This window comes from Zingiber officinale, chromosome 6A (genome assembly GCF_018446385.1).
Source record: "Zingiber officinale cultivar Zhangliang chromosome 6A, Zo_v1.1, whole genome shotgun sequence".
Taxonomy (NCBI): domain Eukaryota; kingdom Viridiplantae; phylum Streptophyta; class Magnoliopsida; order Zingiberales; family Zingiberaceae; genus Zingiber; species Zingiber officinale.
In genome coordinates, this window is record NC_055997.1 from 87037900 (window position 1) to 87065379 (window position 27480).

Below are 27480 nucleotides of genomic sequence, written 5' to 3' on the forward strand. Positions count from 1 at the left end.
AAACTACTAGCATGAGTTTTATTAGAATTGCAATAATGAACCTTAGAAGTTACCTTAGGGTTTGCCTTAGCTCCCCCTATCGTTGTGCCCAGTCTCTTGCCCTTGTGAGGTTGCCTCCCCCTCGGACAATGGCTCCTATAGTGTCCCCTTTGCTTGCATTGGAAGCACACGATGTGCTCCTTGCCCTTGCGTTTCGGGACTCCGGCTTCCTTGACCTTTGGCGCCGGTGGAGTCTTTCTTACCCTCTTTGGACACTTACTCTTGTAGTGCCCAAATTCCCTACACTCAAAACACATTATATGCAATTTACTTGAACTTAAAGTGTTTGAGTTACCTAGGATTGAGGATGAATGGATGTTCTCTTCTTCATCCCTCCCGGAGGTAGAAGCTTCTTCTTCGTGCTCCGATCTTGAAGAAGAACTCACTTCCTCTTCTTCCTTGGATGTTGAGTAGCCCTCAACTCCCAACTCGCTCCCTCCATGATGTGAGCTACTTGGCTCACTAGGCTCCTCTTCATGGCTTGAAGTGGAACTCTCCTCATGGTACTTGGCCAAGTTATCCCACAACTCCTTGGCATTGTTGTATTCACCTATCTTACGCAAAATATTAGTAGGTAATGAAAATTCAATTGTTTTAGTTACCTCATTGTTGATCGTTGATTGATGGACTTGTTCCTTTGTCCACTTGTTCTTCTCTAGAGGCTCTCCTTCTTTATCCATTGGAGGAGTAAACCCTTCTTGTACACAAAACCAATTCCACATATTAGTCCTAAGAAAATACATCATCCTTACCTTCCAATATGCGAAGTTGTCGTTGTAGAAGGGTGGAATGGTGATGTCTTCTCCGAATTGATCCATCTCTAGCGCTTGTGCTCCCACGGGTGTGAATCCGATGAAGAGCGACCTCGCTCTGATACCACTTGTTAGGATCTTTCGTACGGCTAGAGAGGGGGGTGTGAATAGCCGCCCCAAATCGCTCTCGTTTCTTCCTACAATTAGGTTAGTCGCAGCGGAAAATACAAAGAAACGAAAGAGAAGAAAACCAAACCTTAACACGAGGATGTAACGAGGTTCGGAGATTAGGGCTCCTACTCCTCGGCGTGTCCGTAAGGTGGACGAGTCCGGTCAATCCGTCGGTGGATGAGTCCCCGGAGAACCGGCTAATACAATATACTCCTTGTGGGTGGAGAAACCTCGCCACAAACGTTTGCAACAGCAAACAAAGAGTACAAGAGCAGTAAGAAAAGCAATACAATATGAATACAATCGCACTCTACCAATTGCTTGCTTTCTTGTCGACTGGAGGTGAAGCAGCAACTTCACGCGACGCCTACAACAGCAGGAACCCAGCCGGAAGCTCACGCGAAGCTTTGGAGGAGCTCAACAAAGCTCAAGCACAGCAGCACTTAGAACAGCAAGAAGGAAGAAGGAGATATTTTGGCACAGAAGATGCCTCGATCCTTTATACCTGCGAAGAAGAAACAGCGAAGAAACTAACCGTTGTGTCGCAACGGCTAGAACCCTGATCGGTCTACAGACCGATCAGCCTAGGCGCATGAGGCTTCTGTTTGTCACCTGATCGGTCCCCAGACATCAGGGACCTCCCGATCGGTCCTGTGGACCGATCGAACCTCCTGATCGGTCCATAGACCGATCGGGCTTCAGCTCCTCACGCCATCGATCTATTCCTGATCGGCTGCCGGACCGATCAGGCATAGGTGGATCGGTCGGCAGACCGATCCACGGTTTTCTTCTCGCGATCGGTCTCCGACCGATCAGATTCATCGATGAGCCACTGATCTGATTCTGATCGGTCACCAGACCGATCAGGGCAAACGCAGTATCACTGGATCGGTCACCAGACCGATCCAACTCCTCGGTTTAGAGTGCCCTCTCTAACCTAGTTCGGAGAACGAGCTACCGAGCCCTCTCCGACTCCATATGCCAAGCTTCACTCACTTGGACTTCTCAACACCAGATGTCCGATCACCCTTGATCCATCTGGATTTTCCCTTGCCCGGCTTCACTCACCAGGACTTTCCACCTGGCTTCACTCACCAGGATTTCACACTGCCTAACATCCCAGTTAGGACTTTCTCATTCACCTAGCTTCACTCACTAGGATTTTCACCTGGCTTCACTCACCAGGATTTCCAATCTGCCTGGCTTCACTCACCAGGACTTTTCCGTCTGCCTGGCTTCACTCACCAGGACTTTCCCTTGCCTCTCACCAGGACTTTCCAACTGCCTAACATCCCAGTTAGGACTTTCCACTGCCTGGCTTCACTCACCAGGACTTTCCAACTGCCTAACATCCCAGTTAGGACTTTCCACTGCCTGGCTTCACTCACCAGGACTTCTCCGTGCCAAGTCTTCATACTTGGACTTTTCCCGTGCCAAGTCTCCATACTTGGACTTTTCCCGTGCCAAGCTCCCTGCTTGGACTTTTCCCGTGCCAAGTCTCCATACTTGGACTTTTCCCGTGCCAAGCTCCCTGCTTGGACTTTTCCAGTGCCAAGTCTCCATACTTGGACTTTTCGCGTGCCAAGCTCCCTGCTTGGACTTTTCCAGTGCCAAGTCTCCATACTTGGACTTTTCCAGTGCCAAGCTCCCTGCTTGGACTTTTCCGTTGCCAAGTCTCCATACTTGGACTTTTTCCCGAATCAGGTCAACCAGGTCAACCTTGACCTACGGTTGCACCAATAATCTCCCAAACATCTATTCTTGTCCCATATCAAGAATAGAACTCTCTCACGAGTGTCAAACATCAACATGCAACACAACTAGGTCAACCTTGACCTAAGGTTGCACCGACAATCTTCCCAAGTCAAACATCAAAATACAACTCGAGTCAAGTCAACTCGAGTCGGGTCAACCAGGTCAACCTTGACCTAAGGTTGCACCAACACTTTACGGTCACATAAAACACTCAACGCTCCCCTCCATTTTACCCATCCTACTTGTATTCTATGTAAGACATCTCTCTCAATCCCTCCATCATTTTGCAAAATGATCCTAAATATTTAAATCTCTCGGTTCTGGGCAACTCGTCCTCTCTTATCTTAACAATTGTCTCATTACTTCTAATATTTCTAAACTTAAATTTTTTATATTCTGTCTTTAATCTAGTAAGCTTAAAACCTTTTCCTTCTAGTGTTTCTCGCCAAGATTCTAGTTTAGCATTTACTCCTTCACGTGTTTCATCTACCAAAATAATATCATCTGCAAATAACATGCACCACAGTATTATGTCTTGAATGTGTGCAGTGAGTTCGTCCATAATTAGTGTAAAAAAATAGATTTAGAGTTGATCCTTGATGTAACCCTATCTTTATTGGAAATACTTTAGTTACTCCGCCTAAAGTCTTTACTCTAGTCATTACATCCTCGTACATATCCTTAATTAGTTCAATATATGTTACGCTAAAATTTCTCTTTTCTAGAATTCTCCATATAATTTCTCTTGTGACTCTATTATAAGTTTTTTCTAAGTCAATGAATATCATGTGTAGATCTTATTTTTGCTCTCGATATTTTTCAATTAATTATCTAAGAAGATGTATAGATTCTATTGTCGACCTTCTAGGTATGAACCCAAATTGATTTTCGATCACCGTGGTCTCTTTCCTTAATCTTTTTTCTATTACTTTTGTCTAAAGTTTCATAGTATGACTCATTAATTTAATACCCCTATAGTTTGCACAATTTTGTACGTCTCCCTTGTTCTTATATAAGGGAACTAGAGTGCTTATCCTCCATTGATCAAGCATTTTTTCTAGTTTCAATATCATGTTAAATAATTTTGTAAGTCATTCAATATCTTGTTTCCCTAGTCACTTTCATACCTCTATCAGAATTTTATCTGGTCCAACAGATTTTCCATTGTGCATTTCATTTAAAGTTTATTTTACTTCTGAAGTTTGAATTCTATGATAAAAATTAAAATTTCTATACTCATTTAACCTACTTAAATTACCTAAGTTAAGTTTGTCACCTAAACCTTCATTAAAAAGTTGATGAAAATACCTCTTCCACCGCTCTTTTATTTCTTTATCATTTACTAATACCCTATTACATTCATCTTTAATATATTTTATTTGGCTAATATCTCTTGTTTTCCTTTCTATCACTTTAGCTATTTTATAAATGTCTCTTTTCCCTTCTTTTGTATCTAATTTTTGATATAATCATTCAAAAGTTTCATTTTTTACTTCACTCACTATTTTCTTAGCTTCTTTCTTGGCTATTGTATATTTTTTTAAGTTTTCCTCGTTCTTACAAATATATAATTCCTTATAAGCTATTCGTTTTCCTTTCACTTTCTCTTGTACTTTCTCATTCCACCACCAAGATTCCTTACTTAGTGGTGCATGTCCCTTTGACTCACCGAGCACACTCTTAGCTACTATTTTCAACTTTGATACCATCTTATCCCATGTTGTATTAGAGTCATTGTATATTTCACATAATGCTTGTACTTTTACCTTCTCCTTAAATATGTTTTGCTTCCCATCCTTTAACTTCCACCACTTAATTCTAGGAATTGTATATATTTTCTTTCTATTGATACTATATTTGAGGCGTATATCTAACACTACTAACCTATATTTGGTAGTTAAGATTTCTCTAGGGATGACTTTGTAATCTTTACAAATCTTTCTATCTTTCTTCCTAACCATAAGAAAGGCAATTTATGATTTATTATTCTCACTTTTGAATGTGACTAAGTGTTCTTCTCTTTTCTTAAAAAACGTATTAGCTAATATAAGATCATATGTTATCGTAAAATCTAATATAGTTTTCCCTTCCTCATTTCTCGTTCCAGACCCATAACTCTCATATACCCTCTCATATTTCTCATTTTTCACTCCGACATGCTCATTTAGATTGCCTCCTATTAAAATCATTTCATTTGGTGGAATAGTTTGTAATATTTCATATAAGCCCTTCCAAAATCTTGAATTGGTAGCTTCATTTAATCTTACTTATAGTGCATATATGCTAATTATGTTTATAGTTTCTTTCGCCACTATTATCTTAAGGGCTATAATTCTATCCCCTTTTCTAACTACTCTTACAACTTCATCCTTTAACAAACTATCTACAATAATACCCACTCCATTTCTTGCTTTACTCTTACTATAACTTAAAACCTGAGTTCTCTATCATCTTTGCCTTCTCACCTACCCATTTGGTCTCTTGTACACATACAATACTAATTCTTCTCCAAATAATCATATCTACTACCTCCATTGATTTACGAGTGAAAGTTCCTATGTTCCATATTTCAAATCTTAGATTATTAGTTTTCATATCATATTTGTTCTTATCCATTTTTTCTCTTTTTTGTAATAAATTTTAATTTTAATTTTTAATTTTTTTAACATAATAATCTTGAACTATGGCGAATTGTGAACTGAACTGTGAACCGGCGATTCCAAATCGTGTACCGTAACCGTCTTGGGTGGTTAAGGTTAAGGATCGACATGCCTGGAACCATCGAACCGACGGTTCTGAACTGTCGAACCATGGTCAGGTCTAGCCAAGGTGCCCTCGGCTAGACCAAACTAGTTCAGGTGCCCAGTGTAGCTCTGAGCACCCGGACTCTAGGCGCTCGGAATAGCTCCGGGTGCCAGGACCACAGTCAACTACTCATTGACTTTCTGTTCGGGTCTCCTGCTCCGGCTCCACTCACTTGGGTGATTTCAGCCATCTAGAATAGGGCTCATTGAAACCTATTTTTCGGCCTTCTTGAGTAACCTTCCGCTCCGGCTTTTCATCCTTAGAAAACGCCACGTACTTTCTTCTCATCCGCTGATGTACTCTTCCGCAACGCCTCATCCTTCGGACGCACCGAACCTGTTGACTCTCTATCGTATCTCCTTCTCATTAACTATGTCTTTTGCTTGACTTCCTGTGCTCCTAAGTTTCTATACACTTAGACACAAGACGTCAAAAAATAATACGACCTAACTTGACTTGGTTGATCACATCAAAACTACCATGGGATACTTACATCAAATTCTAAAACAAGCCTAGTAGACAAAGATAAAAAATAGGATTCTACAGCTATAGCAACAACTCTTACTCTATTTCCAACTCATAGGTTCCACTTCGCCCTTTTTCAACGATCTACTCTTTCTTAAATCCTGCATATGAGTACAAATGTGAAAAACACATCCGGTATCTAATGCACATGATGAAGAAATAGATAGATTGACTTCTATAACATAAATACCTGAGGCGAAAGTCTCACTTTCTTTTTTTTTCTTCAATTCCTCTAGGTATTCTTTATAGTTTCTCTTCCCATGTTTGGTCTAACCATAGTGGAAGCGAGTTCCTATCTTAGCCACCCCACCTTTGGGTTTTAATATAGAAGACTTTGTCTTGCCTTTGGTTTAGGTCTTAGCCTTACCTTTAGGCTTATGTTTCCCTTTTCCCTTTTGCACCTTCAACTGAATCTTATACATGTCATTCAGCTTGGTCTTCTTAAGATCTAATTTAGTAGTTCTCAACATGCTTAACATCACAGATAATGACTTGCCAATTTCATTCATGTTGTAATTCATAAAAAATTGACTATAACTTTCAAGCAATGATTGAAGAACTAAGTCAGTGGCCAACTCTTGGCCCAATGGGAAGTCCACCCTGTTAAGGTTCTCAATGTATCCAATTAGCTTAAGAACATGAGTTCTTATAGGGCTTCCTTCTGTCATCTTGCATGAAAACAAGGCATTTGATACTTTAAACCTCTCATGTCTTGCCTACTCTTGATATAGTCATTTTAAATGTTCAACCATATCATAAGTATTCATATTCTTATGTTGCTTTTGAAACTCAGAGTTTATGGTGGCAAGCATAAGACATGATACATCCAATACATCATCTTGATATTTTTTTCTTATAAGCATCCTTATTAGTATGACAGGTATTAGAAGTAGGTGGTTTAGGAATGAACTACTCTAGGAAATATAATTTCCTTTCTTGCTTGAGGACAATCCTCAAATTTCAATACTAATCTAAGAAATTAGCTCTATTGAGCTTATCCTTCTCAAGGACAGATCGCAGTGATAGGATATTTGACGTATTTGCAAACATAGTAATCTACGACAATAATAAATGTAGAAAATAAGTATCATATTTAAAATTTACTTAATTATCTCTTTAATTAATTGATTCCCCCATTAAATTGTAAGGCTAGGTAAGAGCAAGTCTTGGATGTGGGCAAACATATTTTACCCACACTACTAACCCTATACCCAATAGAGATTAGGAGCTAGTCATGGATGTGGATAAATATAGTTTACCCACACTACTAGCCCCAAACTCAATATACATTATATTTTAGTGGGTCAAGATCTATATTTTACCTTATCTTGAGTTAGCTTTGGCTAATCGTCCAAGACTTGGCTATTTAGGTAGTTAACTTCTACTAATTACATCTAATGCAACTCTTAGAGAATTAGGTGAATAACACAATTTATTTTTTGCCCATTTAATGGTGCATATCCCAATTTTATGTCTCTAAGTTCTCAATCTTATTGAGATAACTTAGTTAAGTCATACCTAATATTTGATAAGCTGGATATCACAATTATCCTATCACATGCTACCAAGATAAATAGAGACATTTTACTTTTTCAAATATGTCTACTATTGATTAAGACAGTAATGAGTATCAAACTTTGGTATGCATATTTAAATTGACTTAATTTTAGTAATTTAACAATTTAACATACATCACATATATCACATAAGAATGACATATATCAACATACATTGCACAATTAGAAAATAAACGTGACATAGTTATGGCCATCTAATATGAACTTCTCAAGCCAATTAGAGGTTTGAAAGGTCAACCTAATTAAGAGAATTTCATCGTCTCCAAGTGCTTCCTCGGTTGTCAACCCAAGGGAACTGTAACTTCTCCGAATGCTTCCTCGGTTTGCATGTGTTATTAGTTTCCTTCTCCTCAATTACAACTCTGTAGTCTAGTACTATACTAGTACTATTCTAATTTGTACATTATAATTAAAGGAAACCTCGAGTTACATTCAAGGGTAGTTAGATGAGAAGAGAAATTTTCACTATAGAAGATGTGAGGATAAAATGTACGACGCACAAGCTGTATTAATTTTACAACAACTACACACACAATTCAATTATATCACCATGTCATACTTCATATGTATCAATTTCCTAACATCATTTTTATTATAATTCCTATTAAAGATTTATGTGGCATAACTATACGGGATCTTAGGGGCGACACCCCTAGCGGGGTCCAAGGGGAGGCACCCCTAGCAAGGTCTAAGGGGCAGCGCCCCTTGTCGGGGATCAGTGGTTGAGCACCCGAAAGGTAAACAATTCCTTGACTCATTAAAAGAGTTGTTGTCATATTTGCCTTTGACATTAACAATCGAATTTGACAAACTATTCATAACATATTGTTTCATTATTGTAATCAAATTACAATTTTGATTATTAATAGAATGATTAATATCTCACAATCTATTCACAACATATTATTGTAGAGATATCAATAGTCATAAAACCACTATTGTTTGATTAGTCAAATAAAACCAGATTATGGTATTCATATTATCGAATTAACATGAAGCTACAATCACTACTGTTTCATTCCATATTAATCAAAACACCCATAAATCATATGTCTAGATTCACAATAAACATGTTCATTTAGATCAAATATAAAAGCAAACAATAAACAATGTAATCAAATTCACAAGTTGCTTGGATACCACTGCTGGGTTTTGTAGCATAATAAACGATAAAATACAATAGAAAAAAAAATCCACCAGAGATGCAAGTGAATTCAGATTAATTGTTGGATTAGAAAAGGTTACCTTCGATGCATGAAGCCACTATGAATCTGTAGAGTCAAGTCAAACTCAGCACGATTAACACGTTCATGCCTCTATGGTATCCACATGAACACACCGTCATTGCCTATCTCACGAGCACAATTAGAGTCTCTCTCACCGCCGCCTATATCTCACGAGCACGTATGCCTACCCATGTCATAGTGCTAGCTAATATATATAAGCTAAGATCAAACCCTAACTTTTAGGGTTGACACGATCTTACATGATCTTATCCGATGAGATTGTGTCTCATGACTTACTCAACTTCCAAGTCTTATCTAATAAGACATTTTCTTTTCTTTTCTTTTATCCATATACAAAATATAATGTGGGTATTATAAGTACCCCGTGTTGATTTTGATGTTGATCAACCAAGTTAAGTTAGGTTCTAAGGATGTGATGCCTTGTGTCTAAATGTGCAAAGATTTAGGGTGGAAGACGCAGCGAACGAGAAGGATGACATGGGAAGAGAGTCAATGGGCTTGGTTCATCCGAGGGACGAGAAGCTGTGGAAGAGTACATCGATGGAGCGAGAAGGATATGTGCGCCACATCCGAGGGACGAGAAGCTAGAGAGGAAGCCTACTCGAGGAGAAAGTCGGAGTTGAGTTCAGGTGGGCTCAACTCTAGAAGACTAGAGATCACCCAACCGAGTAGGGTCCGAAAATGGTTAACTTAAAAGTTGACTATGAAGACACGAGGTGCCTCAGTTGGCTTGAGACACTTTCCTAGCAGAACAGTTGCCGCGGAAGTGACCCGAAGCACCTCAGTTGACTGGAGGCACCTAGGATGAACAATAACCAAGACACCTCTAATTGATAGGAGGCACCTCCAATCCCGTAGATTCGATAGGCTACTGTTTCATTGAGAATATAGTTTTACCCAGTTGGAGGTACCTCCAATGTCATATCATCAATAGTCACTTGTGACCAGAATACTATAAATAGCACCCTAGAGCTAGGAGTTCAATAATACACTCAATATACATTTTCTATATTTCGTTTTTGAGCTTCCAACCGTTGTAAGGGGCTTTTCTGCCTCTGACATTGTCGAAAAAGGAGTTTTTGATAGTACACTTTTATTGTATTGGATTAACAACTACCTACGTTGTAACTCAATAATTTTTAGTCTCTTATTTCTTTTATGTTATTATTTTTAAATTAATAAGTGTGTTGTTGTTGAGTTCGAGAGCAAGAGAGATTTTAATTTATTATAGCAGACTATTCACCCCTCCTCCCCCCTCTAGTAAGTCTACTCGACCTAAGGTATTTAAATCATGGGTTTTATTTAGTTTATGATAAAAGGTCAATCAACTCATCATCGACTCTTAGGGATGACTTTAACACTTCTGTCTCTAAATTTAATGGTCATTTTTCTCCCAAGTCTGTTGCCTAAATTGATGATGAGCTAACAAGGCAAGATGGACTCGGATACCGTCTATTAGAGGCTATGTGATCCAAGTAGAGTCCAGTTCAACCAACAGTGGTTAGGAATCTAATGATTAAGACATTTGTTTCATGATCTCTATAGATGGAATTGTCGGTGTTACTTGCTGTTCTTGAGAATACATAGAAAAGTTGTCTTTGTAAGGATGATATTTGATAGTTCATAACTCATTCGGTACTCATAGAAATGTCATAATTTCTGTCTAGATCGATCTTCAATTGCAACTATATGGGAGAAAAGAAGTGAGAGATTGAGCAAGCAAAATATCTAATAGGCAAGAGCTACTCTAAGTGTATTTATGTATGTCTCCAATTCAGTGGAGTACGTAGTTCTCATACCTATTTCACTTGTGTAATCCTTTCTATTTTGTTTAACTAGTTGCTAAGTTTTTTCCTTTTTCGCCTTAAAAGTCCTTTGAGCATCTCTGATTCTTATAGTAATTCGTTGCCAAATTATTGTGGAAATCTTAAAATCTAAAATTTGGTGATGTTAAATCTTCTACTAAAGTGAAAATAATAGTTGTCAGATATGCCACGCATTTGAATGCATTAACTCTCTGCATTAAAGTGAAATAACGGCAAGGTTAGCATCAGAGCCACAAGCAATGCATTCAAACCCGCATTAGTAGTTTGGAGAGACAACTGACAACTTATCATTTTATATCTGAAGCCTTAAAAATGTAGTTTCCTATTCATTTTCAGAAACTAAAAGAGAATAAGATCTTACAAAATATGAAGACACAAGTGTTATTGGATATTGAATTTCATTCTCATAAATAAATCATGGTATGTTCTTACCCTGCAGTACTTTTAAAGAAAACTTAATATTTTCATTAAGATATCAAAATGTTGAGATGGCCGAGTTGGTCTAAGGCGCCAGATTAAGGTTCTGGTCCGAAAGGGCGTGGGTTCAAATCCCACTCTCAACAATTTTAATTTCTTTTTAATTTTGCAAAATACGAAAACTAATTTAACAAATATTTATCTGAGTTGAATCCGAATAGATCAGATACGCCAACTCCTACCACCCGTACGATCCTCATCAACGGCGGGAAAATTAACAATCAAGTTAGAAGATGTACCTGGCCTCATGAACATGAGACCAGATCACTGGTTCCTTTCGCAATCTCCCCTTATTCACCTTTTCGCTTAGGTTAGGTTATAATTTCAGATCAAACCAGACTGCCGAAAGCCTCCGAGCAGAGAATGATCCATCCACTTGATTCAATCCAAAACTATAACCTAAATGGAAAAGTAATCTAAGAAAGATCGCAATCAATTTTAACTAAATTCTGACCGCAATCTAACGTGTAAATTACGAAAGGAACCAAGAATTACGGACCAAAGGATCTGGACTACATGAACGTACCACTGCACAAACATGGAAGATGTACTTAACAACATCAGTTTAGAAGATTAAATAGCACTAAAGTTTTGAAACAATATGGAAGTCCATATATGCACAAGGGGTACATTGTGAACCAAATTATACATATAAACCACAATCAACATACAACATAACACGCAATAGTTCAACAGGGCCATATCTCAAACATAGAGTTGCCTACACGGGATAGTGATATCATCTTCGTTCGACTCTTGGTTATGACCATGAGCTTCTGGAAATTTCAATAGATACTAACTTCTGAGATCTTACCGAAGCTGCGAAAAACAAGGGGCAAAGTAGTCTTAGATTTGATTTACATGGCTTGAACTTAAACATAGAGTGGGACTAGAATTGCTTGCAAACAGAAGTCACGATCAAAATTGGTAAGCATTACTCACATTCCAAGAGTCACTCTTATATGGAACATGAGGGTCACAAACATAGGTTGCTCCTTGCTGAACCTGGTTCCTTAAGAGGGGAAGCCTTGCATTCATAGAATCATCATCACTGTCATAGGAGCTTCCACTGTTTGGACTGAGAGCCTTGAGAATCATGGCCAAGAAGATGGACATTCCCTAGCATCATGAAACTTTATACTTGAGAGGAAATGATCTAATGAAATTAGAAACTGACGGTTATTTTAAGTCACTAGCAATGATCCACCTAATTTTAAGTCTAGTAAAAAACCCAAATCAATCTTCTTGATTAGATTGCACATAAATCATTATATATATATATATATATTTCAAATGTTGCTACTACTAAAATTGAGCAGGTATCAATTAGTTAGGAGTTCAAGTTGATTTACATTAGGTTGATCATCATTTTTTGCTCATTCCAAACATATTCCTTCAAGGCCTATCCAATTTTTTTTATTTATTTTTTTTAGCAGTAAAAGAAAAAAGATAACAGATATAATGATTAATTGGCCTCAACAAGGCACTTTACTGCCTGAGGCAACACCTCGTATCGAAGTAGATTCAAAAAATTTTGTTTTTCATAGTCAAATCTAAAGCTAGTTCAGTGGTTAAAAATTAGACAAACCATACTCAGTGCAAGTAGCATTTCCATTTTCAGTTAACTGCAAAAGACGATACCTGGGCAGTCACTATAGTTAAACCAACCCAGTGGCACAACTCAAAGTTTGACCTAATAAAATTCTTAAACTCATTAAATCTCCCAGTTGTGTCATCTGGAAAATCCTGCAAAAGATCAATCAAATAGGAACTACTAAAACAAAATTTTCAAAAGATGATCACAATAAAACATACAATCATGATACAAGTACCTCCTCCCAATCTTTGTTCAGAATTATATCTGCAGTTATTGCAGCCTCCAACATAACAAGCAATGAGATTAAAACCATGTACTGTTACTTTTTAAGGATAATAGACATTGAGACACATCTTAGATCATGATCCCAGATAGTTGAGACTAATGCAATCAATTAAATTAAATGGTTTTATCAGTATTGTTGCCTAAAAAACAACTGCAAACAAAAAAGAGGAATTAACAAGGAAACAACCAAACAATAGGTTTCAAATAACTGAAGTATGCTCATGCATTTCATTATTTTATCAGTAAGTCCATAAAATATCGCCACTAGAATGGAATCGATTATACTTGAAATAAAGTTCACCTAGATGACTGAAGTATTAGATATTTTCTAGTAATAGAAATATGCAACTTAACCACATATATACTTATGTATGTACTTATGCATAAATTTTTGTTCCAACAGTCATTTTACATACAATCAAAACTTAGAGATTTTCAACATAAGTTCCAAAGGAAAAAATTAAAAACAAACAATATTGAACAAAATGGATTGTCTTCACACTTTTTTGAACAAAGTTTACGTTAAAGTGAATAATGAATGGGGTAAATTACTACAGACAGGACAAGAGCTAGATTGATACTTTGATTGAAGTATCTGTATTTTCAATTCAACAGACTCATACGAGGACAATCAACAAAGAAGTTTAATAGGTTCGTCAATTTTATGGATGCCTTTAGTTGCATTCAAAACTCATCGGTAAGTTAAATCATTAAGCTAGACAAATGTGTTAGGATTAGAAACAAACTGTATTCATTAATGCACCATATAAAGTTCTTTAAAAAATTATAATTGATTTCCCTCTTCACATGTAGAAATGTTATGGTGTATAACAATAGAAATGAGCCATTAAGTGAAGCATAATTCACAAGAAGGATACAAAAGTAATGCAGTGGCCATTAGACGTTTCTGTAGCAATATGACCAAAGCATGTTATTAAACACAAAGAAACTCCTAGCCCAAGGGAGGTGTAAATGAACCTGCAAATACATAAATAAGTAGTGAAATATGGATATAAGACAACCAGTTGAAACCATCTAAATACATCAAGAAAAACACAAATCATATTTAATTGTTAAGTCATTGTATAACATATGTTTAACAAATAACCACATAGCATAACAACTCCCCTTCCTGCAAGAATAAATGTACTCCAGGTAATATTTACCATTAAAAAATTTTCAAAACAAAACTTATAAAACATTTGTGTATCAGAGCCCTTATGTTTTGCCTAGTTCCTCCTATCAATTATGGATTTTGGTTCATTACTTATCAATTAATTAAATATAATTTCATAATTAAATTCCTAAAATTGTCAATGCATAATCTCCAAAGCTTGGCTACTTGTCTAATTAGGTAACTAAACCAATAATGCTAACAAATTGATTATTAAATTAAAAACCAATCCATTAGTCGCAATATGAGAATAAAGATATGTATTTTATCTCAAGAGGTCTGATGATATCCATGATTGTTGTTCCATTTTAAAGTTATGAGATACGGCCATAATGTTAGACCTTATAGATGGGAGATCATTCAAATATACAAAATGCATTTGCTTGTGCACGGTCATTTGTGGATGATCAATCAAACTTCTTTTAAAAAATGTAAGACAAAATTTGTTTCAACTCGCATGACTAAAATGATATTGAAGCACAGTTACTATGATAAAATAAATCTTAATTCCACAGTCGTTCAGCTATCAGAAACCCTAATTCCATGGTTAATGGCCATCCATCTGGGATGAAAGACAAATGAACATAGCAGAATCTATATCATAATATATAAACTTCATCAAACAGATTTAACTTTTAAAAAACAATTTTTATTTTCATTTCTAAATAAAAATTATTGATTCCTCCGCAGATTACATTTGAAACATCAAAGACAGAAAACAAATGATCGCTAAAGTCTCAAAAAATTCCTATCGATGCCCATCATTAAAATTTGAAATAATTGAGCCTTACAATCAGAAAAATATGTCTAAAGAGAAAACAAACCATGGCAGCGTTGGATCGGAATGGAATTCGCGGTACCAGACCCTCATCATCCAGAGGCCATAGAGGATGAACGCCACCCCGACAAGTCCGCCCACCGAGTTGACCATCTTCAGAATCGATTGCAGGCAGCTACGAAGGATCCTCCCCATCTTCAACCGAGTCCTCGCACGAGCAATCCGATCGGAAGGACGAGGAACCAAGGAAGAAGATGACGAAATAAATTCCCTCAATTAGAATCAAATATTTCAATCAGCCCCTGATCTTATCTTCTTATAAGAAGACCCTCATAGTTATAAAAATCATCAAATTCTGCCAAAATTTTTAAATATGATTTCGTTCGAATATAACGTGTCGTTCTTGAAATAAGTTAATAATAGTATCTGATTTTATTTTTTTTATTGCAAAATTACTCATTATCAGATAATTTTGACATCCAAAAGTTCACTTCAGTATTTTCAGGACCGGCTCCTATTTTCAGACCCTAGGTGAAAAAAAAAAATCTCATCTTTTTCAATTCAGACTTAGGATTAACAAACTTTCAAAAAATGGTGGCTTAATTTTTTTAACCAATTAAAATTTAAATTTTAATAAATAAATTTTATATAAAATTTATTTTTTCACTATTTAAAATACAAAATTATTAATTAAAATGATAAAACTCAATACAATTATTAGAAAATAAATATTGTAATGAGACTACACCAACTATTATCATTTATCAAAAACTAAATGAGAACATTTTTAGGCATGGAGCAAAAGAAAAAATAAATCATATTTTTTATCATCTAAACTAGAATAGTTATAAATGATAGAATGTAGACAAAGGGGAAATCGAATAATTTATAATTGTAAATACATCTAAATACAAGTAAATTCAATCTACATGAAGAAAACGAAATGGTAGAGATATATAACTCGTTATTGCTAAAAATAATAAAATCCTATATTTTGATTAGACACAATACGGATAAATGCATCAACATTTGATTTTAATCAAGGAGCATAGTAACACCAATAAGATCAACATGATAGTGTTAGGTGTGATTTCTCTTTTCTAATCTCAATGAGCAAGAGTAGCATAGAGATGGGTTGTTGGAAAAGGGGAAGAGAGTGAACTAAAAAAAATTAGTATTTTTATTTTACATTTTATGGATAATATAAAAAAATTTCTAATTCATGTTTTTAATGATAAAAGGAGAAAGCGTGACCAATGAAAGAGAAACATAATGACAGAAGGCTAGGATTGAAGAGTACAGATCTCCTTGACCACGTTTTGTGATCTAGGGGATGTGCCATTCGTATTTACGGTCGCATCATGGTCGCGATTCAGCCGCAAATGGTTGCGATCCCTTCCTGGGTTCATCGTCCCCACCAGGTTATAGTTTTTGTTCGGAGTGGGCGGTCGGAGGTCGTCCGGAGACCTTCGATGGTGGATAAGTGGTTAGGTCACTGGGCGTCGAGCGAGGGTGTCCTCCAGGCGACCTCTGGCCGCCCGTTCAGAACAAAAACTATAACCTGGTGGGGACGATGGACCCAAGAAGAGATCGCAACCATTTGCGTCAGGATCGCGACCACGATCCGACCGCAAATACGAGTGACACATCCTTTGGATCACAAAAAGTGGTCCAGGAGATTCTGCCTCAGGATTGAGAGATATTGAAGAGGAATAAACTAGATCTTATAAAATAACATGTATGCCTAAAAATAAATTTAAAATGTAAAAAAAGGCTCATGACTTTATATAGGGTAGGAAGCATAATAATAAGATCTATGCATAAATCTTTAATCAGTAATCTTACTCTTTTCCATTATCTTTAAAAAAACATATACATAAAAATATATTTAATATATTAAAAATAATGACACTAATTTTTTAAAAAAATGATATTATATAAATCTTTTTTCACGTAGACTCTATTTATTTCCATTATCTTAAGAAATATATATAAAAATATATTTAAAATATTAAAAATAATGGACCCCAATAAAAATTAGGGCCCTAGACATAGGCCTTAATGGTCCATGCCTAAAGCCGGCCTTGAGTATTTTGTTTTTTTACAAGTAATTCCTGAAAATTTTGTAAGGAAAAAAATTCAATAATTTTTCTTTCAAGTAATGACAGACAGTTTCATCTAATTAAACAAGAAATAAATGCATGCAATTAAACAAAGGTTACTTGTGTACTGAAAAAAGCATCTAGTTCTTTCAATCATAGGCAATTTGAACAAAACTTGGTATCACATTAGTGTAAATTTGGGAAACCATTGGAAGTCACCTCTTCCAAAGAGAACAATAATATATTTCAATTATTATGGAGAGACAAGATTTTTCTGTCTACTACTCAAAATCTTCTCTGTCTCTTCATCAGCTTCAATGCCATCATCCTTCATTCTCTGTAGAACTTCACTAGCATCTTTCTCTGCTCTAGCATAAGCTTTAACCAATGTATGATACATTTCCCTGTCCACTGGCATTGCCAATTTTAGTAAACTAATGAAAGTCTCTACTTCCTTGACCTCGCCTTCTTCACCAAGGTAATTTAATATACCACTAATAGTAGTTGCATTTGGCTCCCAGCCGGAACTTGAAACATAAACGCAAAGGGCATTTTTCATCAGTTCATGTGCCTTGTCAAACATGTTCTTTTCTGCATAACCAGCAGCAACAATCCCCCAGCTACTGGCTGCGGGAGTCTTACATTTCTTCAGGAAACCATCGAGCATAACCTCTGCCTTCTCTATCATACCCATTTTCCTGTATCCTACTAGAAGAGCATTTGGAACACGCCAATCAAATGCATTGTCACTAGATTCCCACTCTTTCATCAAAACTTCAGCATCTTCCAGCTCCCCAAGCTTGACCAGTCCTCCGAGCATAGTGGTGTAATCCTTGTTTACAACCTTCTTACAATTCACTTTCTGAAGCTCCCATAACCTTTTCATCTCAGATTTGTCTCCAAGAAGCCCATAGAGCGAAATTAGATGATTGTATCCAACTGCATCCCTTTTAAGGAGCTTCTCTTCCGCTTTCTTCAGAGCAGATAAAGCTTTGTCAGTGATGTCAGCTTTTATGTAGATGTTAGCGACTACTGCATAAGTGTTCCAATCAACAACAATCTGTGGCTGGTGCTCCATCTCCTCTAAGATCATCTCCATGCCTTGAATATCAGACCGTGCACCGTATGAGTTGATGCAAATCCTGTAGCTGAAGTTATCAGGAAGGACATTCTTAGCTTTCATATCTTCTAGGACTGAGGGAACCTTTTCGTGCTGGCCAGTAGTTGTGTATAAGCTCATGATATTGTTATAAGCCAGAGGAGAGGATACTAATCCTAGCTCCTTCATCTTCTCCATATGGGACAAGGATTTCTCTATCAGGTGTTCTCTCACATAGCAATTCAGCAGTGCACCATAGGTTTTCTCGTTCTTGTCTTTCTCACACATGTTATTGAAGTAGGTTTCAGCGGAAGACAGTCCATGGACTTGACCAATTAGATCCAAATGGACGGCATTGTCACCGGACATGAATTGTATGTTCTTTTTGCTTTTCATCCAATCAGAAACCTCAAGAAAAAAATACACCATTGTTGCAATCTTAGATACACAGAGAAATGCTTAACAAATTTTGGACTGGAAAACTGGTAAACTAGCTAAAAGATATTATTTACTATTTTATATCAAAGGTAAATATTTCAATGGAAAAAAATGAATATCAAACTATTGCAATCTTTTTTATTTTACCTTTCATTCTCCTAAAAAAAGTTACAATCTAATATAAAAAAAATGTGTGGAGAATTTAAATGGGAATTATATGTCAACATTGCTAAAATTGAAAGATCAATTATATACACCAGTACATTACAGTTTATAGACAGCACATTATTGTATCTCTAAAGCACTAAGATTTAAGATATTCCATCAACCATAAACTTGGCATGAAAATAATCACAATGCAACTGCTACCAGTAACAAAGATGCTGTTAAGAAATATTGTGTCATGTTGGAAATTTCAGCTTAGGAATAACATAAAACTTAAACCCCCAACTTCAGTAAGTCGAACTCTATGTTCAATAACATTAAGTACTATAGACAATTTGTTTCATAATTTCAAATACTATACTTTTGTCATTGGGCCAACTTGCTCGCAAATGAATTCATGTTACCGCTTCCCTTGAATAAAGTTACTAGTAATATGAAAAAATAAAAAGACACGGCCAAATTACAAAGACCAGTTAGATATTACCAAATATCTAGTATCTTTTGTTAACAAAAGAAATAAGGTGGAAATTCAGAAATTCAGATTAACAAATAAAGATCAAACATTTACCCAAGGACATGTGAAAGCTACAACAAAGCATTCTTAACGCCAGGAGATTTGGAGTTCAAAGAAATACTTGTGGGGCATTCACAGACTCAAAGTTAATTCTATCATTTTGAAAGGATAAGTGATATTATACAAGGCTAGAGCTAAGTTCTGTTACAACTGCTAAACACTAACAAAGAAGTAATATTTCTCACATGTCCTTAGATAAATATTACAATTGCAAGAGGAACAAGAGTTTCACAATACTAAGATCATTCTATGATAAATCTAGAAATTATAAATGCATCCCTTTCCAGTGAGAATAATATCACAAAGACTTAGCTAATCTGCTGGAGTCAAACATTTAAAATCCACAGAAACAACGAAAGATGGCATTTAGAAATGACATAGAATTCTTGTGTTTTTGATTCAAAATCCCGTGAGTATCCACCTACTCAAGTTCCTAACTTTAGTGAGCACACAACTAGTTCCATCACGCGGACTTTAAGGAAACTCGTCTCAGAGGAAAATTCACAAACACTTGAAAGCATGAGTCAAGGGAGACCAACCTCCAGCGCTTGCCGGTACCTTCGGCGCACACGGAGCTCTCTGATTATATTCTGGAGCTCTACGTGTCGTATGGGTTTTCTCTTGTCGACCCAACGGTCGAGCACCGGCGAGAGGTTAGTGTTGGGGTCGCCCAGCGGCCATATCATGGACTGCAGCGTCACACGACGGGGTTTTCTGGTGCAGTAATGCCTGCCGTTCGCCAGCGCCGAATCCCAGCGGAGGAGACGACTTTCGAGGGCTCTTTTGAGAAGACGAGCGGCGGAGAAGAATGAGGAATCCATAGCGCGGCGCTCGGCGGCCGACTGGTACGAAGGTACATTTATTATATAGTACTTCCGATTGACCGAAATAGCGGTACGTTATAACGCTCTTATTGGTATCGCGCAATATGAAAATTGTAACGACACGTTATAAAGGGGGACCATAGGTCTATAGCAGTTAGAAAAATCTTCACTTTGGCCCCTAGGCTTCTACTTATTTCTCTAGAATGTTTAGTTTGATAATATTTTTGAACTCCAAATCCAGCACAGGCTTGGCTCGATAATTTAATAGAACGATTTTCTTTTTTTCAAATCGAAATCCGAAAAGTTTAGGAGCGGCTTGGGTCGCGTTTACCCCTCCTACTTCTGCTCTTCAACTCCTCTAACCGCTATAAATAGCTTTTCCTCCATCATCGCTATATCCTCCAATAATTCAGTTGTTCTTCTCCTTGTTGGCTGAGACAGGCAGAAGGCATGGTTCGCGGGACGCTCGAAGTCCTCCTCGTCGGAGCCAAAGGCCTCGAGGGCACCGATTTCCTCAGTACGATCCCTAATTGAATCTAAATCTCCGATCACTGATAGTGCAGTTTAAAAGATTAAAATTTCCCTCGATTTACACGATTTTTTTTTCTCGTTCACAACCCCCAAATAAAAATTGTTTTTTTTTTGGTGCGGTAATCATCCTACCAACACTGATCTCCGCTATCGATCTCTTCCCTCGATCAAATATTCCACCTTTGCTACCTTCAATCAATCCCTTTTTGATTGATCACTCCACTGATCTTGCTTACGGATGGGAACAGGCAACATGGATCCCTATGCAATCCTCACATACCGGTCACAGGAACAGAGGAGCAGCGTCGCATCTGGTATGATACATATAAACCCCTTTTCGTGTTCCATTGCTTACGGTGATGCTCAGAATGTGACTAGATGTGCAGGGAAAGGCTGTACTCCTGAATGGAACGAGAGCTTTGTGTTCACCATCTCCGACGGTGTCGCAGAACTCACCATCAAGCTCAAGGACAGCGATATGTGCACGGCCGATGATTCCGTTGGAGATGCAACGTGAGTTTCATATTGAAGAAAGCATACTCTTTATGTTCTTTGTTTAAGCTCAGACTGTTCTGATCGTGTATCTTTCAGCATTCCTTTAGAAGCAGTCTTTCAAGAAGGAAGACTCCCTCCTACTGTCTACAATGTTGTCAAGGATCAAAAATATTTTGGAGAGATTAAAATTGCTCTATCCTTCACTCCAGAAGTATTTTTTTCCTCTCAGTAACTATCTCATTCTTTCCATTGTATTTGGATGCCTCGAGAACCATATGCTGATTAACTTTGCAGGAAAATACTGATCGGGATTTCGACAAGGAGAGCTATGGTGGATGGAAACAATCCTCCTGAAAGCATGATGTGTTTCGTCACATTCTACTTCAATGTAAAGTGTGTTAGATCATATTCTTCTGATCCATTTGAAAATGCTAATTAATCTAAAATGTACTTCATTTGCTCAACTTCGTTAATCAATTATGACACTTTTTTTTTATCTGATTACTTTTTAGAATAACAAAATGATCATGTTTGGCCTGTTCCTTCGTTTGATAATAACATGGCAGTCATCCTCAGAATAAGTAAATAGTTTTACATGAATCCTAAAACATTTAGGATTAACCAAAGTCGATAAATTACTGATGGAGAATAATGATTAGAAAAGATCATAATATACAGGTAATAAATTGTTAATTTTTTTTAAAAAAAAAAAAACAGAATAAACAACTTGCCTACAGTTAGCAGGTTGAATTCACTTGCCCGAGAGGGATAAAAATGCTTGTTTGTCAACATGGCAAAAAACACTACTAGCTATAGCACCGGCATTGTCAGTCCATAAGATATTGTCATGGTAGAAAATCTTGCTGCATGGATTCTTGATGAAGCAAACCCTTTCACCAATTCCTGCAAGTACAAGTTTGTGCACTGGAACTTCATCTGTACAAAATACTCATTCTATCTGGAATTTGGTTGAACAGCAGATGGAGTTGGAGCTCTAAATATTTAGTTAATTCTCAAAATATTGTACGACCTTGTCAGTATCCTCAAAATCTGGAGCGTCCCTTGTAAAAATGTTGAGGTAAGGGTCTAGCCAAGAGTTGCCAAATGCAAATGCATCTGGAGATTTTTGCTTATCGCTATCACTTCTTCCCAACTGAGCTTGTTCTGAAGAAAATTCCTGGTGGCTCTGTGTGTTCCTTTGAAGTTCACAAGTGAGTGCAGGTTCTCCAAATGGCGCCGCCTCATCTTGTCGGTAGAAGCTTCCTGTAAATAAATTGGGTTGAGCTTGTTGATCTAATATAGCATCGCCCTTTTCCTGTTCAGCAGTAGGCTCCGTACTAACTTGCATGCTTGAATGCTCATATGGAAGTACAAGGCCTACAAATGGTGCACCTTCTTGTTGGTAGAATCTTCCAGTAGCTAAATTTGATCGTGCTGGTTGATTCAAAATAGAAGCTGTTTCTGCCTGCAACTGACAAAAGGCATTTGCTTTTGCCTCATCAAATTGTTCCTCTCCACCAGAATGCATCATTTGATAGCACTTAAGTGCAGCTGCTTGTCTGGATGCTTGATATTGCTTCCTGATTGCTTCGACAACCATGGAGGTTGTGGATCCCAGCTCATGTGTATGCTTTATGGGTTGTGATACTTCACCACTCATCTCAAAGTTTCCTTCAATTGCCAAGTTACCATATAAAGCCGACAAGTCCTCATCCTGTCGTCGGAGAGATGGTGAAGGTGTCAGCTCTGGTGCCGTCATATGTACTTGTGACATTTGAACAGGAATTTTAAACAGGCATTCATCAGTAACAAGTTCAGAAAACTGCTGCATGGTAGCTGCTTGTCTGGATGCTTGATATTGCTTCCTGATTGCTTCAACACCCATGGAGGTTGTGGATCCCAGCTCATGTGTATGCTTTATGGGTTGCGATACTTCACCACTCATCTCAAAGTTTCCTTCAATTGCCAAGTTACCATATAAAGCCAACAAGTCCTCATCCTGTCGTCGGAGAGATGGTGAAGGTGTCAGCTCTGGTGCCGTCATATGTACTTGTGGCATTTGAACAGGAATTTTAAACAGGCATTCATCAGTAACAAGTTCAGAAAACTGCTGCATGGTAGCTGCTTGTCTGGATGCTTGATATTGCTTCCTGATTGCTTCAACAACCATGGAGGTTGTGGATCCCAGATCATGTGTATGCTTTATGGGTTGTGATACTTCACCACTCATCTCAAAGTTTCCTTCAATTGCCAAGTTACCATATAAAGCCGACAAGTCCTCATCCTGTCGTCGGAGAGATGGTGAAGGTGTCAGCTCTGGTGCCGTCATATGTACTTGTGACATTTGAAAAGGAATTTTAAACAGGCATTCATCAGTATCAAGTTCAGAAAACTGCTGCATGGTCTTCTGTGGTTCATTAACTGTGTCATATGCCATAGAGCTAACAAACTGTGATAGATCTTCTGTCTCTAAATTGAACGGCCATTCTTCTCCCAAGTCTGTTGCCTGAATTGATGATGCACCAACAAGGCAAGCTGGACTCAGCTCATTGACCAATCTAATCTCCTCTGAATTTTCTCCAACCAAGCAATTAAGATATAAACTAGCGCAGCTACTATTATCAACTACAATACCTGCAAAAAGATGAGAGAAGGAAAAGCTCAAAAGTTTGTAAATTTGCAATATAAACATGTACATGACAGTAGAACTTGAAAAAATTATCAACTAATCAATATTGAAATATGGCATTGGATTTGTCAACCCAAACTAAACAAGTACTAAATTTGTTATTTGTGTAGATAAAGTTCCCTGATCTTCCAAGGTTAACTGAATCTTACAGTTAGGAATCCCAAGCTTATCATTCCATAAATATTGAGCCAATACTATGATAAATGTGCAACCAGAATCTCTCTCTTTTTCTTTTTGCTTTAATTTCTCTTATAAATTTCCTTAATGACTATGCCCAAAACATGCATGATAAGAAATGGATAGATATTTACAATCATGAAAGGAAAGAATCCCCTCAACAAATATGGTTAATCATGCATTAGCAATACAGTTGAGCTTCAATAAACTTATTAAGAATTCCAAATCATTTTGAATTAGCAAAGGCTTGCAATCCTTTCTATTAAAAGTTAAAATATCCTTTTCTACTAAAAAGGTTAACATTCATTCTATTGGCATTCACCTTGAGAAGGCAAACTTGATGAACGAACTGATTCTCTCATATTTGCCATTATGTTCACATCTAAGTTAGGACAATTATCTGAAAAATGGCATCTACTCGGACCACAATCTTCCCTTTCAGATCTTATGGATGATGGAACCTGCAAACAAAAATCTATGAGAACACACCACAATCAAAATATCTTTGAGGGAAATGCAATATCCTGAAAGCATGTGCATTTAAATCTTTTACCTTCTAGCATTGACTCTTAAAACCATCCACTTCAATCTTAATTCTCCAATCAGTTACTATTGTCCTTTCAGCGACTCCTCAAATGTATCTTGATTGAACATATCATTTATAATTTTACTTCAAATTATTTTTAACATTTTTTATCAAAGTTTTTCAACCCAAATTTTCTCTTTTCCCACCTGAAGCATGAAAATTCACTAGTCTTGCAAGTATGAAGTTGATTGAACACATTAACCATCCACTAAAGTATAGTACCTGGTATTCTGGAGCACCTTTTTGTGAATTTGCTATCTCCGTTCTCCATGCATTTAGCAAGCTCTTTGAAGAAACTTCAGTTAGGATCTGCACCACAATGCAAGCTAAAATCTGTTACCACTTATTTTTCCATGCTAACATTGCCTTTGAAGATTAACAAATTACAAAAGAAGTTTAAGAAAGGACCAAACAACATTGAAGGAGTTGTTGATTTGACTCTGTTGATGATTGGTTGGAGAGCTGGCATTGTTGAAGTAGGTTGTTTTAACACTGCTGGTTTCTCTGATTGCAGAAATTAAAAGCTTTTGAGCGTCAAGATGCTGAAACAATTTGGCCTTTGAATAGAATCGCAATCCAGTGGATGGATTATAATAGCTCTACAAGAAAAAGGTGAAATGTTAAACAAAGCATTTCCAGACCATATATTTTCACATAATGTTAAACTATCCTAGATGTGTTCCTGCTATCATTTTCCTTATGATCATCAAGAGGTGGATGGATTATAACAATAACTCTAGAATAGGAAAGAGAAAATTTGGGCTACATCTACTTAAGTGAGGAAACAATCACAAAAATTGAATCAAAGTAAAATAGTAAGTTGAAACTTAACACAGAAATCTAATACCTTTTTCTTTATTCCATGACACTTCCCTCCATTTTGTGTTCTGGTGTTCACAACCCAACCAGGAGGCAACCAATCTCCATGTTGGCTCTGTACATTTGTAAGACTTGTTAGGATCTGTCGTAAGATAATAAAACTCAACTTACAAAGATGTTAAGTCAGTAAAAACTTTGAATGTTGTTGGTAAGGTCCTAGGCTCAAAATCCACCTTCACAAAAATATGGGATACATATTTCAAAAATTGCTAATACTAAAAAAAAAACAAAAACTATCAAGTAGCAAATGCCTCTGATGTATAAATTGGCCATAAGACAAAAGATTGCTTGTTTTATCAAGCCTCTAACCTGAGCCAAGTTTAAATTTAGTAGGAATGTCATTTTTATAAGCAAATCTAGGAAAACTTATAGACCCCTTAGAAAGCCTAGTTCAAATCATTTGGTTAAAGTTGAACCAAGGCTAACCAGCTCAGCAGTACTCTTCTCACAATAAGTTTCACTCAATGGAAATTCAAGTCATTTCAGATCACTAGAACTACTCTGATCGATATTTCAATGGCATAATACAAACACAAAATAAGTAAAACTCCAATAACTTTGGGTGCATGATTAAGATATATACTTGATCATTGTTGTTCATCTCAACATCTTTATTATTTTCTCTATCCAATTTTAGGAATTTGGATAAATATTTATAATGCTCATGCACCACATGAATAAATATCTAGTTTTTTTTTCATAAGTAAACTATCCTAGTTGTGTTCCTATTATCATATTCCTTTGTATCACAATGAGGTGATGGTGTCCCCTATTGGGGTGTTCAACTATTTGAATCTTATACCACCATTGAACTCCAGGCAAGGTTATGTTACAATATTAGTAATATTCAATAAATTTGTTGCTAGGACTACAACAATAGATAAGAATTGATTATATCAAGATTAGAAAATGACTACATCTTCAATTGACATCCATCAAATGTTTACTGGATTTTATTATCCACACTTGCATATTCATAAATGAGACATTCATTGACACTTTAGATGCTATTTTTTTTTTAAAAAAAAAAGGATAACAGCCTTATAACCAAGCTTTTAGTTATCAACTACGTTTCAATTTTCACTTAGCAGTAAATAAAAGCAAGATGTTTAGTTCACAAAGAAAAATATTAACATAGGCATTCACATATCTTTAATATATGTCATGTATATCTATTTAGTCAGACAACCTCTTTGTGCAGTTGAAACAAATCTTGGTGTCAACATTTATGAAACAATGTACCATAAACCTTGTTTAGGATAGGAAGAGAAAGAATATATATACAAATCTACCTCCATTCCTATTCTTTAAGATATTCTTCCTTATCAGAGTATTAGAATGGGATAAGTTTTCTTTCTGAGTGGACAATGCTAATCAAAGGTACCCTTGATCCAATTGCCTTCCAATTTATCTAAGCACTATTGTTTATGTCCAAACAAGTTAAGTCACACAAAAACAGTTATTATATTCCCTAATACTAAGTATTGACTTTCTCTTCTTTGTGATCCATCCATTAGGCAAGCCTTCCGGACAAGATTCAATCAAGTCGATCTATAAAAACAGTTAGCATGCTGCTGTCACTTTTTTTTTCCCATGCTTAAAAAAACTTGCCATGGAAAATTCTTGTTATAAATGTAAAACATATTAATTGCTATAAGGGAAGTTTATAATGGAGAAATCATTGTGAAAAGCATTTCCACTGATGAAAATAGGAACTCACATGCAATTCCCTTCCTTCAGTTTGTGGCTCAAATGATTTTCTTTTCTTAGGTTTAACAACACAATCAGAAATATCTTTAGTTAGTATATAACGCTGAGCATCCTTCAAGGACCGAAACTCATATCCACTTTTTGGATCGATGTACACCTATAAAAAGTACAAAAATGAAATTCCATCCAACAATGAGATTATC

The 27480-nt window shown here is 36.6% G+C and overlaps 3 protein-coding genes and 1 non-coding gene across 4 annotated transcripts; 2 read left to right on the top strand and 2 right to left on the bottom strand.

Annotated features, from left to right (window-relative positions):
• The first annotated feature begins 11179 nt into the window (after positions 1 to 11179).
• TRNAL-AAG lies at positions 11180 to 11260 on the top strand. The gene has a single exon. It is a non-coding gene; the product is annotated as a tRNA-Leu (tRNA).
• Positions 11261 to 11763: 503 nt separating this feature from the next.
• On the bottom strand, positions 11764 to 15279 carry LOC121996808 (tetraspanin-19-like). Its single transcript, XM_042550925.1, has 6 exons — positions 15055 to 15279; positions 13935 to 14034; positions 13007 to 13087; positions 12816 to 12920; positions 12117 to 12293; positions 11764 to 11993 (listed from the first exon to the last, which is right to left on the bottom strand). Exons 1-6 carry the CDS (start codon positions 15201 to 15203, stop codon positions 11985 to 11987), a joined length of 621 nt encoding a protein of 206 aa, XP_042406859.1. The 5' UTR covers positions 15204 to 15279; the 3' UTR covers positions 11764 to 11984.
• A 1956-nt stretch (positions 15280 to 17235) lies between these two features.
• On the bottom strand, positions 17236 to 20250 carry LOC121996807 (pentatricopeptide repeat-containing protein At4g21705, mitochondrial-like). The gene is made up of 2 exons (XM_042550924.1): positions 19926 to 20250; positions 17236 to 18617 (listed from the first exon to the last, which is right to left on the bottom strand). Exons 1-2 carry the CDS (start codon positions 20205 to 20207, stop codon positions 17364 to 17366), a joined length of 1536 nt encoding a protein of 511 aa, XP_042406858.1. The 5' UTR covers positions 20208 to 20250; the 3' UTR covers positions 17236 to 17363.
• A 271-nt stretch (positions 20251 to 20521) lies between these two features.
• Positions 20522 to 21714, top strand: LOC121994160 (elicitor-responsive protein 3-like). Its single transcript, XM_042548294.1, has 5 exons — positions 20522 to 20727; positions 20990 to 21055; positions 21128 to 21254; positions 21333 to 21447; positions 21531 to 21714. The coding sequence occupies exons 1-5, from the start codon at positions 20661 to 20663 to the stop codon at positions 21588 to 21590; spliced, it is 435 nt and encodes a 144-aa protein (XP_042404228.1). The 5' UTR covers positions 20522 to 20660; the 3' UTR covers positions 21591 to 21714.
• The last annotated feature ends 5766 nt before the right edge of the window (positions 21715 to 27480 follow it).

Coding starts and splice junctions, on each gene's coding strand:
- LOC121996807 (XM_042550924.1), bottom strand. CDS start 20,207: ATGGATTCCTCATTCTTCTCCGCCGCTCGTCTTCTCAAAAGAGCCCTC. Junction 18,618..19,925: donor GGTACCGGCAAGCGCTGGAG/GTTGGTCTCCCT, acceptor TTTTTTCTTGAG/GTTTCTGATTGGATGAAAAG.
- LOC121996808 (XM_042550925.1), bottom strand. CDS start 15,203: ATGGGGAGGATCCTTCGTAGCTGCCTGCAATCGATTCTGAAGATGGTC. Junction 14,035..15,054: donor TCCGATCCAACGCTGCCATG/GTTTGTTTTCTC, acceptor ATGTATTTGCAG/GTTCATTTACACCTCCCTTG. Junction 13,088..13,934: donor ATGGCCACTGCATTACTTTT/GTATCCTTCTTG, acceptor AAAAAGTAACAG/TACATGGTTTTAATCTCATT.
- LOC121994160 (XM_042548294.1), top strand. CDS start 20,661: ATGGTTCGCGGGACGCTCGAAGTCCTCCTCGTCGGAGCCAAAGGCCTC. Junction 20,728..20,989: donor CGAGGGCACCGATTTCCTCA/GTACGATCCCTA, acceptor GGATGGGAACAG/GCAACATGGATCCCTATGCA. Junction 21,448..21,530: donor CTCTATCCTTCACTCCAGAA/GTATTTTTTTCC, acceptor TTAACTTTGCAG/GAAAATACTGATCGGGATTT.